Below are 13909 nucleotides of genomic sequence, written 5' to 3' on the forward strand. Positions count from 1 at the left end.
ATGCGGGGTCTCGGGACCCTGTTCCTGCTGCTGACTGCCTGCCTCACTTCGAGGGCTGACCATGCCTCAACACTTCCAGATATCCAGGTTCAGGAGAACTTCAGCGAGTCCCGGGTAAGGTTGGCCTCTCTGGCTGAGGTGGCCACAGTGGTAGTATGCCCATGCCACTGGGCCTGCTTGTCTTGGGGTGCCCATTTTCCTATCTTGTAGATAGTACCTCCATCTCTAGGAGCCCTTCCTGGACAGACTGTTGGGTTATTCCGAGAGTCTCTGAAGACACAGCTCCCTTACGCCATTCATTCTTTGGGGACCTCTGCAAGTTTAGTGTCTTTTATATCTTCCCTGTCCTCATGGGTCCCCAGAGAAATCCACATTTTGGCAGGTGGATGGATGGATGGCAGGGTAGGCATACACCTGTGAGCTTTGGGGACAGGCTTGTGGGATTATGGGAAGAAAAGAGGTTGGACACGGATTTATGGGGTTCAGGGAAGTATGAAGTTTGTGCTTAAGGATACCTTGGCCTGTGGCAGGCATGACATTATGTGTCTATGTGTATGTGGATATGTGCAAATAGTTTTGCATGCATGCTCTTGCCCTTGCATGTGTGTGTGTGTGTGTGTATGCAAATGCACATATCAGTGTGAGGAAGCACGCACATGTAGGTGCGAGGATAAGCTCATGTCATTGAATGTGGGGTTATGCATATGTTAGTATGTATGTGTGTGTGCATACACATATCAGTGTGTATATATATGTGTGCATGAACATGCCAGTGTGTGGGGGGACATGCATATGTTAGTGTGTGTGTGTGTGTGTGTGTGTGTGTGTGTGTGTGTGTTTTATAGAGTCCCCCACCCCAGCTTTCTCCTGAATCATGAAGTTATCTGAGTAAGGGACCTTGTCTGCCTCAATACTGTCTCCATGATCTAGCTGAGGGGTTCTCAGACCTCTCCTGGTAACTTTTCTATACCTTTGGGGTCCAGGGGTTGGAAGCTCCCCACAGTCTAACTTGTGTCAAGAGTAATAGATGGTTATCTGGTCCTAGAAGGTCCTCCCAGGTTTTAATGTCTTCATGGCACCTCCACAGGGTGCTTCACAAGGTGGCAGTCATTGCTGTGGAAGGCATGAAACCCAAGCCTCAGTTTCTATGGCATTATTACCTGGTGACCTCAGAATGCTCAGCCTGGAGCCTACTTGCCCACAGGGGCATCTCAGACCCTTTACTTCTGAGGAGTGGGCCTTGTGTAAGGCAGGGAGACTCTGCACAGCTCTGCCCTAAATATGCTGGACCTGGAACTCCACTGTTAGCCTAGGGACACTGTCCCATAAAGGACTGGCCCTTGGAGAAGGGAGGAGGAGTGTGAACATGTCTTCTCAAAGGCCTGGTTAAATCCAGATTCCAGCTTGAGTGTTCCTTCCTAGATCTATGGAAAATGGTTCAACCTGGCGGTGGGATCCACCTGCCCATGGCTGAGGCGGATTATGGACAGGATGAGCGTAAGCACCCTGGTGCTACAGGAGGGGGCCACAGAAGCCGAGATCCGCATGACCAGTACTCGATGGCGGTGAGTGGGCCACTGGGGTGACCAGGCTCCCCAATACCTCCCATCTTGTCCTGGAAACCACAGCTAGGACCTTGTTTCTAAGCCTCAGGTTCACGGCTATCCTCTCCAGCAGATGTGTCTCTCAAGGACCACGTCTCCAACGCTAGGCTTTGGGTGCAACCTGCCTCTTCTTGGGCATTTTTTCCCTCTGCTGAGGAAGGAAACAGCTACCCCAAGGACCTAGCTAGAGAGCCTCAGGGCAATGGGTCTAGGGTGAAGTTTCTAGACTCTACCCATTCCTCCCCCCCTCCGTCCAGTTCATCATGAAGTTCTCCCTCTTCTCCTAGCCTCTCCTACCTGACCTCTCTCCACTGCTGCCACTGTGGTCCAAACCTCTCTCCCTCCTACCCTTCCTCCTCCCCTGCCTCCATCACTCCCTCCCTCAGTCCCTCCCTTCCTGTCTCCTGTAACCCACCTACTTGCCTTTCCATCTTCAATCTCAGTCTTTCCCATTGGTCCAGTCTTCACCTAGCAACCAGAGAGACTTAAAGAAGCCACACCAGCTGATGAGAACCTTCCATAGCTTCCCCACTGCCCTCAGTATTAAGAGGGAAATCTTGATGTGGCCTCTAGGCCTTTCAGCTCTTCTCCTCCCTGTTCCGTGCTCTCCTGTGGCCTCTGCAAACCCCCTGCAGCAGAGTTTTTAGCTCCCGACTGCTTCACCCTCTCCCCCTCCAGGCCATTACGCATCTCCTTGTCTCCCTGGCCTCATTCTGTGAGTCCCAGGCACAGTTTTTCCATGCCGTTTCTTCCAGAAAACCCTTCTAGACCCTCTCGAGTACAGTGTTTCTACACACTGCTGAGTACCCTGTTTGCATCTGACCCCGGATGGACTTCCTGACCCACATTACTACAAGCCCCATGCAAGGTCAGGCCTGTCAGGCTTTCTTCTGTGTCCCCAACATATGGCACAAGTGTTTCACAGGACATGGAGTGATAGTGTAAAAGTAATAGAATTCTACAGAGCTTCCCAGACCCATAAGACGTGCTGAGAGGTCCCAGGACATCCAGAAGGGGCATTGATGCGTCACCCCCACGTCCTAGATGAGGATATTATGCAATGAACAAAAGCCAAACATCGGCTCTTTGTTACCACCAGGGAAATGGGCAGCAACGATGACAGCAGCTTTACCGCCAGGACCCAGGAACCTGTCTATCCCTTTTCTCTGCTCCTCATGTACAAAATCGGGATTTCCAAGGGTTAGAATGACTGTGAAAGGGGATATTTGGAAATTTTGACTTTATCATTGCCAGGAAAGGTATCTGTGAGGAGATCTCCGGGGAATATCAGAAGACAGACATCGCCGGAAAGTTCTATTACCATAAATCCAGTGAGTGAGGGGTCACACCACAGCCCCTTCCTTCCCTTTCTCTCCCCCTCTACCCTTGCAACCTTCCTTCACAGTTATCTAAGAGGTCATCCATCCTTCCCCCAAATGCATAATCGCCATCTTGGCACTCCACAGTCCCCACCCCACTCCTAGTTAGCATAAGACCAGAACTGGGAGAGGTCCAGAATGCCAAGGATGACATCCCCACCCCTCAGACCCCATCTTTGGTGCTATGTGGCAGAGGGATACGGGTCCAAATTTACTCAAAGATTTGGCAACTGTCTGTTGACTGTCTGGTGTGTGCCAATCATCCTGCATGGGATGAACGCATGGGTAGTGGCCAAGGAGGAAATCAAGTCCATGAACAACATTAAGCAAACGAATGGGCAGATGAGTTGATGGGTCATCTGAAAGGCAGGTGGATGGAGTGATGGAAGAAAAAAGAAGAAAGGAAAGGTAGACAGAAAGGACAGAAAGAAAGAGAAAGGAAGAAAGGAAAGCTGGCCATGGTGATTCATGCTTATAGTCACAGCAATGAGGTGGAGGAGGATCAGAGAAGTTCAAAGTCATCCTTGCGTACATAGCAAGCTAAAAGGCCAGCCTAGGCTAAATGAGGCTGTGCTTTTAAATAAAAGAAGGAGAAAAGAACAGGAGCCAGAGGTGGGCGGGGAGAAGAGGCAAGGGAGGAGGGAGAACGGAAGGGTGGGAGGAAGGAAGAGGGGAATGAAAAGAGGAAGGTAGGGAAAAGAGAGGGAAGGTACCAGGGAGGGAGGGAGATAGAAAAGAGGAAACAAGAGCCACTTAGAATGGGTGGGTGGAGTGGAGGTCGGTGAGCTGATGTCTAGCAGGTGGGAAGAGAGGGATGCTGGGTGAGCAGATGGTGAGCCCTCGGAAGGGCCGTGTGGCTGTGGGGATGGGTGCAGGCATGCTGAGTGAAGGACAGGTGACGGGCTACAGGGTGAAGAACCTAACCGCAGACTCCTGCGTCTTCCACACAGAATGGAATGTGACCTTGGAATCCTACGTCGTCCACACCAACTATGACGAATATGCCATTTTCCTTACCAAAAAGCTCAGCCACCACTACGAACCCACCATCACTGCCAAGCTCTATGGTAAAGGCCTTAACAATGAGTCTGTTGGGGTGGGGGTAGGGCTGGTGGGGGTGGGGTGGGGGTGGGTGGGGTGGGGCTGGGGTGGGGCTGAGGCAGAGATTATCCATTTGTGGACCATGGGTGGGAAGGAACAGGAAGCTTGCCTTTTCCCCAGTTAGGGAGGGACAATGGGCTGACCTTGAGCAGGTACAGAACAGCATCCTGGGTGAGGTAGACTTCTCACGCCATCTCTAAAAGCCACTCCTAGGGCTGAGGAGACAGTTAGGTGATGCAAGCGATTGCTACCAAGAATGAGGTCAAATTGGGATTCCCAGAATCCACAAAAACACCAGGTGGGTGTGGTCACCTGCCTGTAATTCCAGCCAGCAGGGAGGGAACCTGACAGGGGATCCCACTTAAACTGGTGAGAGAAACAAGCTTGATCTGAGAGCTCTGAGTTTGATTGAGAGACCCTGCCCCAATGAGTAAGATAAAAAAGCAATGGGAGCTGATTCCTTCTCCAACCGCTGGCTTCCACCTGCACAGGTGCCCATACAGACAAACACATGTGCATGTGCATGCATACATGTGTGTGTGGCCCTTCTTACCATGAAAATGGAAAGGAGCCAGAAGAAAGTGACTCTAGAATCATCAAGGCCCAGACAGAGCCAGTGGAAATAGCTCTGAGTAAGGACCCAGGACCTATGATGGGCCCAGTCTCTCTCTTGGGAAGTCATCTTTCAGTGGCAAGTCAAGGAGTGTTAATGGGCCAGTACTTTCTACACTTTTCCCTGGACACAGTCATCCAGCTGGACAGGGTACCTGGGGCTCTCAGAATCTCCTCTGCTTTCTGTTTGCAGGCCGGGAGCCACAGCTGAGGGACAGCCTTCTGCAGGAGTTCAAGGAGGTGGCCCTGAGTGTGGGCATCCCTGAGAACTCTGTCGTTTTTATGGAAGACAAAGGTAAGTGGTATTTTGCCCAAGTCTGAATTTTGGTCCTCTCCTCCCTCCTGTCCCACAGAGAACATCCCCTGTCCCTGCATCTTTCCTATAAAACTCAGAGACAAACAAGACCACAGTCCTCTCCCTCCCTACAAAGACCCGAGAGAGCTCCTGGGTTTGTCCCAAGTCTCAAAGCATGCACTAGCAGAGCCAGCACTTAATGAATCCCATTCTTATCCCAAGGTCAGGAGTCTCACAGACACTACTGAAGAGGCAGCAAAGCCTTGGGGTTGAGGACACAGATTCCACAGTCACAGTACCCACATTGAAACTTAGTGGTTCAAACTCAGAAGTGTAACTTCTGGCTAGTCATCCTAGACCCTTACTTACCTCATCTGTCAAATGGGATAACAATGTGTTCCGCCCTCAAAGCCTGCTGTGAAAGGTCTGTGAGGAAAAAGTCATTAGAGGCAAGGCTTTGAGTGCTGTGTGGAGGGCCCTCCAGGAAGTGCTCTAAACACAGGGCACAATGTCCACCATATTTAAATATGGGTCTTGACATCTGTCCACCTCCCATAGCCGGGGCCTCTTGTTCACTCTTCTTCTGTGTCCTCTGTCTTAGGAGAATGTGTCCCTGGGGATCGGGAGGTGAAGTCCACTTCACTTCCGGTGAGTATCTCTTCCACCCCTCTTTAACAGCCCCACCCCAGGCACTCTGTACAGACGAGCGCCTTATTGGGGCTTAAGAACTGGGTAGCAACACCAGTTTCTTGGGCACAGGAACGGTGCCAGTGTCTCTGGAGAGAGGGGTGAGGTACACGGCACAGAGCCACAGCAGTCTGTCACCTTGCACAAAGAAGTGTGGAGCTTGCAAATGTTGTTCCCCAGAAGCCTATCCACACAGGGAGAACAGAAGGCTTGGCCAAGATGTTGGCCTCTTGGATGACAGTGACTGCTTCCTTTGTGCACTCAAAATCCAGACTAACATGACTGTTGTAGTCCCCAGTAGTGTCAAAACACTTGGGATGCCCCAAGAAAGATTTAATAATCTCTCCCTGGAGAGAGAGCAGGTAGATAGATCTCCAGAGACTTGATCTTCATGTCCTTGAACAGGTGACCTAGCTTGGTGACAAGACCCACATCTTGTCTTCAGCTTTGTCTCCATGTATTAAGGGAAGCTCACCAGAGATGGCCACCCGAAAATAACGAATAGCCAATTGAAAGTCTTTATTCCAGCTGCTGGAATACACTCAAGTGTTCAGGGACTTGAGTGTAGCCCCAAGTGTACAGAACACAGGGTTTTCAAAAGATAGAAACCATGTCCTCACATCTCACTCGGCAGCTGTATGGGGGGTGGGGGATTCTATTCTCAAAAGTAAGTATTTTTAAGCAAGCCATTTTAACAGAAGCTAAGGAAAGTTAGCTAGAACACCCCAACCTTTGGTTCTGAGAACAGAGAAGGGTAATTTTCCATGGGATCAATTCTCCATCAAGGAGGCCATGTTAAAGCCAGAATAGCCTCAGCAAGAATACAAGATGGCAGAGCTTCTGCACTGCCTTGACCCATTATACATAAGTCCTGTTCCCCAAGCCATGAACAAAGCCTCAGCCATAAACATGGGCATCCTGAATCCTCTGAGGAAGACACCACAGCCTCTTAAGACCCTGGGTTCCTGGGTCTTCTGGGCTTTCCCATTATACTGAATCGTTTACCATTTGGTATTACCCAAAGAAGAAACTATGTTTTGTTGTTGTTTGTCTGTTTGTTGTTTACTTTTGTTTTTATTTAATGTTCACGAGTGTCTTGGCTGTGTGTGTATGCTCCTGTGCTGTGTGTGTGCAGTTCCTACGGAGGCCAGTAGAGGCGCCAGATACTCAGAACTGCAAATTGCAGTTGGAAGGCACCATGTGTTGGAAAGGAAACTTGGGTCTTCTGCCAGAGCAGTAGGTGGCCTTAACTGCTGAGCAGTTTCTCGAGCCACACCCCTTTCACTTTTAAAATGTTTGTTAGTGATGACACAAATTGCATAGTCATATTGGCATTTATTTATTTATTTATTCATTTATTTATTTATTTATTCGAGACAGAGTCTCTCTGTGAAGTTCTGGCTGTCCTGGAACTCACAATGTAGAGCACACTGGCCTTGAACTCACCGAGATTCGTTTGCCTCTGCTTCCCAAGTGCTGGGATTAAAGGCACGTGCTACCACGGTCACCTGGTTAACTATTTATTTTGAAATGTATGCACCGCTGGCTTTATATAATTTTTCTCTTTGGTGGAAATGTTCCTACAACATTTTTTCCTCCCAGGAAAGACACATGTAGTAGCATATTTCTGGATCCTTGCTGTTTTAGTCAGGGTTTCATTGGCCATGATGAAACACCATGACCAAAAGCCACCCGGGAAACGGTTTATTTGGCTTATACGTCCACAACCCTGCTCATCACTGAAGAAAGCCAGGAAGGAACTCACACAGGACAGGACTCTGGAGGCAGGAGCTGATGCAGAGGCCACGGAGGGGTGCTGCTTGCTGGTTTGCTCCTTGTGGCTCAGTCAACCCACTTCCTTATAGAAGCCAGGATCCTGCCACCCAGGATGGGATGGGTCTGCCCGCATTAATCCCTAATTATGAAAATGCTTCCCTGGCTTGCCTACAGCCTGATTTTATGAAAGTATTTTCTCCATTGAGGTTCTCGCCCCTCAGACAGCTTGGGTCAAAACATTTACAACAAACACAGCTTAGACTATGTCTCTGTGAGTCTATCATACAATCAGCAGCTTGGGCAAGAGGAGAGTGACAGGGTTGCTATCTTTATGGCCTTGTTGTTTGCTCTTGAGCGTCTGTGTTTAAATCTTCTGGTTTACCCCGAGGCTCTCTAGGACACCTGCTCATCTTTTCTACAATGTCCATGAGGAGGTTTCTGTTAGTTAGTTTGTTTGTTTTATGTTTGATGATTTTAATTTTTTCTTCATAACTGGACAACCTGACTCCTTCTTCAACTCAGAGAAGTTTTCTTCTATTGTTTCTATCTTATTTGTCTTCCTTCCACAATGCCTAGGATGTGGGTTTATTTCCTGCAGTATCCAAATGTCAGCTTATCTAGAATCTCTCCCAACTCTCATTTAAGATCACCAATGGCACCTGTTATACCAATAGATGCCATTGTGACTTTCACTGGTGGCTTGGATTTTTTCCTCATATTTTTTGCTCTCATATTTCTTTATCCTTGTGAGTTGGGATTAGTCCTTGAATTTAATCCAATTTCTTCAAGCAGCTGTGTTATCTAGCTTGTTCCCCCTTCTCCATCTCTCCTTTCTCACCAAGAAAGGCCTATATGTCACCAGGTTAAGACAATCTGGAAGGACCCTAATAGTTTTCAGTTACCCCTCAAAAGAAGAAACAATGTAAGACCACCATAGTTCTACCTTTTCAAGTCTTAGCCTACTCCTGTGAGCAGACCAGCTCCTTAGCGACCAAGAGTCTTTATCCCCACCCCTTCTTTAACTGGCCTTGAACTCTGCTTCCAGGGTGCTCTACAGCCAGAAAAGCCTCTTGAGACCTTTCTGTAAATTCAGATTTATACTGGGGCTAGCATCTCATTAGGCAGTCTGGTCTGTTTCCACAACTGTAGAGATTCAGGTGAGCAACAGTCTCTGCAACGCTGTTCTCTTCTCTCCCCCAGAGAGCCCGGCGGGCAGTGCTTCCCCAAGAGAATGAGGGGTCAGGGTCTGAGCTTCTGATAACTGGGACCCTCAAGAAAGAAGGTAAGGAGACTCATTTGCTCACCTGCTTCAGCCATGCTGTGGAGAACAGAGCCCATGGCTGGCTGAGCCTACAGCTAGCTCAGACTGGCTCCTTTCAGCACTGCAAGGCCCAACCTCTCAGCTATAGCTAAGACAGATGAAGTTCTGAACCCTCTTGGGTTGGAGGGAGAGGGGCAGCAGATATAGTCCCAGGCTCAGAAGGGCTCAGCTCTGCCGTGAATTTTTATCCGATCTACACACTCGCCAAGCCTTGGTTTTCTCTGCTATGTAACCGGATATGCATCTCCTGAGGCAACCTCTAGGAGTCTTGTATCAGTAAAGGGGAAGGATGTAAAGATGCTGTGTATGGATGTCAACTCATTGAATTTGCTCAGCAATTGCCAAGACTGCTCCACCGTAGGACTTGTGTTGGACATTGGGGTTTTCTTGGCTCTTTGGGTTCAATGTCAGGAGCAAATGTCAGGTCCAAAGGACAGCATCATCAAAGGGCTGGTGAATCTAAGGAGACAGAAATGAGTTGACAAAAGACACTTCCGGGCCAAGGAAACTCAGGCTGTGTCCAGATATAAAGAGGGTTTTATGGATCACAGGAGAGCAAAGGCCTGAGTGGCCACTGGTAAGCCAATTGCACAATCTAAGCAGATAGTTCATCAGTTCACTGGTAAACCTCCCACAGTGATTTTTGGGTTTTGGGGGTTTGGGCATTTGCCATCTTGAGGTGAAGAAGGTAAGGGGCACTTGCTCTTCATGCAAAGGGCGAGCTGACAGACCTGTCTGTCAACATGGATGGTACAGATCAAGTTGTTAGCATGGGGGACCAACATCATGTCATGTACATGTCATTTACATGTCATGAACAGACACACAGCAGGTGTTCAGTAAGTGCCGCTCTTCTGTCTCTTTTCAGACTCCTGCCAGCTCAACTACTCAGAAGGTCCCTGCCTAGGGATGCAAGAGAGGTATTACTACAATGGTGCTTCCATGGCCTGTGAGACCTTTCAGTATGGGGGCTGCCTAGGCAACGGCAACAACTTCCTGTCTGAGAAGGAATGTCTGCAGACGTGCCGGACCATAGGTGAGTGCATCTAGTCTTTGTACCTTCGATGTCCCCAGTTTGTCCTACACACCTGTCTGCCCATGAGCAGAAGTTAAGGTTTTCTCAGGGTAGAAGCCAGGGCAAGGTTCCTCATAGGAATTCCACATCTAGATGTAGGTGGTCTGGGTCAGTCATGGTTTGTTTGTTTGTTTGTTTGTTCGTTTGTTTTTCTGGAGAGCCATCCAGTCTCCCAGTCTATAAAAGGACCATGCAATCTAGCTGTTCAGGCTTCCCTGGTCCTGTCTATCATCTTGTGCATGTCCCAACAGCAGGTGCAAGACTGACTGACTAACACCCCATGTCCCCCTTTCCTCCGCAGCCGCCTGCAATCTTCCCATAGTCCAAGGCCCCTGCAGAGCCTTCATAGAGCTCTGGGCATTTGATGCGGCACAAGGGAAGTGCATCCAGTTCACCTATGGGGGCTGCAGAGGCAACGGTAACAAGTTCTACTCTGAGAAGGAGTGCAAGGAGTACTGTGGAGTGCCTGCTGATGGTAGGAGGCCCTCGGGGGTCCAGGGAGGCAGGCGAGGGGGTCCCGGTAAATGGTAGGGACTGGTGAGTCAAACTATAGACTGTTTTCCAGGTGAGAAGCTTGGTCCATTTTCTGGGCCTCAGCTTCCCACCTAGGAAATGGGCTAAGCCCAGGAATATGCCCTAGCTGGTCCTATCTGGATCAGAGAAAATGCTAGCCAGCAGAAGGTATTTGGGACAGCTGAGGAGCTGGATGGAGCTGCCCTCTAACTCCTTCAAGCTGACCACATAGACCAAGGGGTCCCTGAACCCAATCCCTGTCACATGCCTAACACTAAGCTACAACCCAACCCTACCGCGTTCCCTTTTAATGCTTTTTGTTTTGAGGCAGGGTCTTGACTTTTCCCTGTAGCCCAGGAAGGCTTTGATCTTTCTGAGTAGCTGGGAAAACAAGCCTGTCTACCACCAGGCCGGGCTCCAAGAGCAACTACAAGTTATAAAATGGGACAAACTTCCTAATTCCAACTTTCCCCTCCACCTTCATAGTACCAAACTGTGGGGTTAGTGCTCAGCTGGTGGGATGACCAGGGTACAGTGATCACTTAGATTCGCTGGGTCTTGCTAGTCCCACTGGGACATGGTACCTCCAACAAGCCAGAGAAGGCAGAAGGCCAGGCTGTTCGATGCAATACCCTTAAGAGAGGTCATTTAACAAGTGATGTTTCACTTTAGCCAAAGGACCCATTCTGAGCCACTCTGTATCCACAGGGTTCTGAAGGTGCCAGTCTGCAAGCCAAGAGGGTAGACACGGTCCGCCACAGTGCCGTACGGCTTAGATGATCTGGATCCAAATAAAACAAGCTGTCATTTCCTAGCATTCTGTGTGTTGGCATTTCATTGGCACAATAAGTGTATCGGAGGAGAAGGGAAGCTCGGGGCATGAGTAAACCAGCCTTCCCAGGAGAGAAAGATGCGTAGCTTGCAATGTGACAATATCCTGCAGTAAAAGATCCTGGCTATGCCCCATTTCATATGTTTCTAATTCTTCAGTAGTGGACTGGGGTTATTTTGTTTTACTTTAACAAACACAAAGAAAGAAAACCCAATGGACGGTAGGTAGCGACACACACCCTTAATCCCAGCACTCTGAAGGCCGAGGCAGGCAGATCTCTGTGAGTTCAAGGCCAATGTGGTCTAGAGTGAGCTCCAGAACAGCCACGGCTGACAACCATGATCAGGATCTCATCCACCTCTCCTGCCAGAGACAGCTGCTAATGGGAGTTTGGAGAGACCACTCTGAAGTGGAGCATTTTGGAGTGCCCTGGAAGATGAATATTTAAGAGGGCAGATATTATATACAAATTACATACGCTGGCTGGTTTCCACCAGTGGGTGGAACATCGGGTTCATGGTTTTGTTTGTTGTACAGTTCTGAATTCTCTACTTAAAAAAAAAGTCTTCATAAATATCTGCTCAATTCTTGGTGGCTTTGGGACAAGATCCTTCTACGTAGCCCAGGTTGGTCTCAAACTCAAGATTGCCTGCCCTGCCTCTACCTATTCAGTCCTGGAGTGAGACGTGCGCTAACCCAGGTGGGTGTCTCAGTTCTTATGGGAAGAAAACTGAGGGCTCTGGGCTGTCCCCTGAGAATAGTTCTTCCTGTAGCTGTCTTGTCTCTGACGGTCTGTCCTGAAGGCACCAGCTTCTGTGACAGTTCTGAGCTATCCCTCAGGGCAGGCTTTCCCTGGAATTTGCTCCAGCTTTAACTAATAAATAATAGCATACCCTGACTATCCAGTCATCTCTCTGGTGTGGCTGCCTGTAACCCCAATCCCAGAAATCCATGTGTTTCTCAAAAGGGCCCAGGATCCGTTCTCTGCACAGGAGCTCTTACCCCGAAGAGGCACAGAGTATCTCTATGTTCACTACAGTATAGACAGAACTGCTTAATAAACACCTTAAATGGCCATAACCCAGAGACTAGCCCTCAAGTGGTAAGTTCCACAGGCCTAGCCTTGACCCTCGAGGTCAGGGAATCCAGAAAATTTGTAGACAGCACAGACTTCCTAAGAACTGTTCAGCTGTAGAGAAATTCCTGCACCAACTTTATCTACAGACACAATGATGTCCAGGATTCTTCTCTAGAAGTTTCCATGGCTGCGTGCCTGCAGGGCTAGACTGCTGCCCTCTGCAAAGGAAGGGGCCAAATATAGAGAGGCCACCTGCACGTACTTCAATGGAACTTTTCCCCCCCAGAAGATCCTAATAACTCATCTTCTTAGAGTAGAATTCCTCAGCACAAGTTAGGGACTTCGCTGGAACTGAGGACTTACCTGGAGACTAAGAGAACAGCTTTCCTGTACTGGGCTCCTCTGAGGTCCTACACCCTCCCCTCCATACGGGCTACACTCATTTTCCAGTGGGATCTTTTCTCCCTCGACTTCGAGCCTATGAAGCAAAGCAACAATGTCCTCTTGTCTGTGACATCAGGCTCTGAACAAGTGGCAGGAGCTGACTCTTCCTGCGTTTAGAGTTCCAGGGCTATCAGAAATCCGGCTGGCCCGCCCAGGGAAAAAATGATACACAGAAGAGCCGTAAACACTATTGTATGGGAATGAGAGCCTGGCGGATGGCTGTGGGGCCGGCCCTCTTGGATGTGTGCCTTCTCTATGGAACCGCAGGACTGATTTAAACCCATCTCTTATTCTCCGAGACAGGCCTCTACAAGCCATCCCCACAGCAGGTCACAGACTCTTTGGATAGCTTCGTCCAGACCCACCAACCACTGTCTGGGCCAAGTCTGTGCTGTGCCAACCGATGTCCCTTTGGTGAAGAATGACAAACATGACTTGAGAGAGTGACAGGCTCATGCCATCTCAGTGCCTGACTTCTCTCCTATCCACCCAGCCACCGCAGGCTGAGTTGAGTGGATGATTAGGCCCCACCCCAAACCTATGAAAACATCACACACCAGAGGTTCCTAAAGGTCGTTTTATTGTAAAACCATAAATACAACATGACATGAACTCGTGAACGCACTTAGGCAACTGATAGTCTTTGAAGGATGTCTTTTTACCTTGGCTTCATCCAGCTGGAAAATGGTTTGGGGGTCGGGGGAGGAACTGAATCTTGGGCCAGGGCTTTTGGTGACTTAAGGAACCCAGTGGAAACTTCCTCTTCTCCATATCCACAGGAATATTCCACTTGTGGACAAGAATACACATGTAAAAACAGTGACATTAAAACAGCTCAGTTTTACATTTTATTACTTTGTAAAAATCTTTTTAAAAATTTTTTTTTTCTTTTCTGTTCCTTTCTTCCATTTTGACATCAGTAAAATTTTTCAAACACCATGAAAACCAATTTGGCTGGAACATGGAGAAACAGTACCCAAACCAAAGTAAAATAAAACACCCCAAAAGGACACACAGAAAACCCTAGATAAACCCTCAAGTTTGGTCTTGGGAGTTTATGTATCACAAGAACTGCCTACTCAACCCCCATGCAACGTGGGCCCATGAAGGACTGCTGGGTCCACACCATCAATACAGGAGACCGCCAATGACGTCTTTGTTAATTAACACAGCAAGTGTGACACTGGGTAAT

General features: G+C 48.8%; 1 protein-coding gene across 1 annotated transcript; it reads left to right on the forward strand.

The window, feature by feature from the left end:
• On the forward strand, positions 1–13142 carry AMBP (alpha-1-microglobulin/bikunin precursor; the record flags this gene model as incomplete). The annotated part of the gene is made up of 10 exons (XM_080940168.1): positions 1–114; positions 1423–1565; positions 2859–2935; positions 3934–4050; positions 4890–4991; positions 5593–5639; positions 8655–8736; positions 9644–9811; positions 10152–10325; positions 13021–13142. 10 exons carry the CDS (start codon positions 1–3, stop codon positions 13140–13142), a joined length of 1146 nt encoding a protein of 381 aa, XP_080796294.1.
• Positions 13143–13909: the final 767 nt, after the last annotated feature.

The sequence above is a fragment of the Micromys minutus genome, assembly GCF_963924665.1.
Source record: "Micromys minutus genome assembly, chromosome: 28".
In the NCBI taxonomy this organism is placed as follows: domain Eukaryota; kingdom Metazoa; phylum Chordata; class Mammalia; order Rodentia; family Muridae; genus Micromys; species Micromys minutus.